Source organism: Etheostoma spectabile, chromosome 7 (genome assembly GCF_008692095.1).
Source record: "Etheostoma spectabile isolate EspeVRDwgs_2016 chromosome 7, UIUC_Espe_1.0, whole genome shotgun sequence".
NCBI lineage: Eukaryota > Metazoa > Chordata > Actinopteri > Perciformes > Percidae > Etheostoma > Etheostoma spectabile.
The window spans coordinates 22904466-22905737 of record NC_045739.1 but is presented as its reverse complement, the minus strand read 5'-3'; the positions used below and the strand labels follow the sequence as shown (position 1 = coordinate 22905737).

The window sequence follows — 1272 nt, the reverse complement described above, 5'->3', positions numbered from 1 at the left end:
CCCCCCCCCCCCCCCTCCTCAATAGCATTTAAAGTATTACGTCCCCAAAAAATGCTTGTTTTGCCACTGACATGCTCAGATTATTATTCTAAGTGTCTGACACCATTATGGAAAGGGACCTTACCGAGATAGACCTTTTTGTAAAAGACAATGGTCCCTTTTGTTTAAACAGAAACTGCTCCATAGCCCACCAGACTCATTTAAAAAAAAAAAAAAAAAAGATTATACACAATTTTAGTCCAGGACTCGCTGACTCAGGTGAATCCTCCGTCTCTTTCAGGGGTTGAATTGAACAAGCCAACTCATTTCACTGTGAGCACCAAAGCAGCGGGAAAGGCAAACCTGGACTGCAGCTTCAGCGGCCCGACCAAAGGAGAGGCCGTCAAGGACTTTGAAATCATAAACAACCATGACAACACACACACTGTGAAGTACACACCTGTGCAGCAAGTAAGAAGGGAGAAGAACTCACACACTAGAACATGCAGATGCACGTTTTGACCCGTAGGCACTTCCAGTCTCCGTCAAGTCTACCTACACACAAATATACGGAATAGTTTGACAATTTTATGCTTTCTTGCCTATAGTTGGATAAGAAAATCAATACCAGTCCCATGTCTGTGCGCCAAGTATGAATCTAGAGAGAGTTAGCTTAGCTTAGCTTAGCATAAAGACTGGAAAAGGAAGAAGATCCTTATGAAATGGTTTTTTATTCAATATTTAGTAAAAACAAAATAAATACATACAACATACAACACATATGCCCTGAAATAAATAAGTAAATGAGGCAATAAATATATAAATAAATGTAATTATAAAAAATATAAATTAGTCAGTATAGTTTAATCCAGTAAATAAAGGAAATTATTTTCAGGGGACTTTGATTTCATAATGTCACATTTATTTATGTCCCTTTCTATTTTTAGCCATTTCTTCAATTCAAATGAATGGGCGTGATTATCCATAGAACCTAACCCTACCCCCCCCAAAAAAGGAAACTTTAGGTTTTGTGATCACATCTACATCACTCCTTCCTTTCTTGCCCCAGGGTCCCCTGGGAGTAGCCGTGACTTACGGAGGAGATCACGTTCCCAAGAGCCCCTTCAACGTTGCCGTGGCGCCCACACTGGACCTCAGCAAGATCAACGTCACAGGCCTGGGAGACAGTGCGTACTCTCCTGTCATTGCTCCTGTACCTCTGCACCTTTTGATTTCAATCTCTCTCTCACACACACACACACACACACACACACACACACACACACACACACA

General features: G+C 41.2%; 1 protein-coding gene across 4 annotated transcripts in view; it reads left to right on the top strand.

Moving 5' to 3' along the window:
- flna (filamin A, alpha (actin binding protein 280)) overlaps positions 1 to 1272 on the top strand; it is a 65655-nt gene that overhangs the window by 36921 nt on the left and 27462 nt on the right. For all 4 annotated transcript variants that reach the window (XM_032522003.1, XM_032522001.1, XM_032522002.1 and 1 more), the window contains exons 19-20: positions 281 to 450; positions 1049 to 1166. In XM_032522003.1, coding sequence (XP_032377894.1) covers positions 281 to 450; positions 1049 to 1166 — 288 coding nt within the window. The remainder of the gene's footprint in view (positions 1 to 280; positions 451 to 1048; positions 1167 to 1272) is intronic.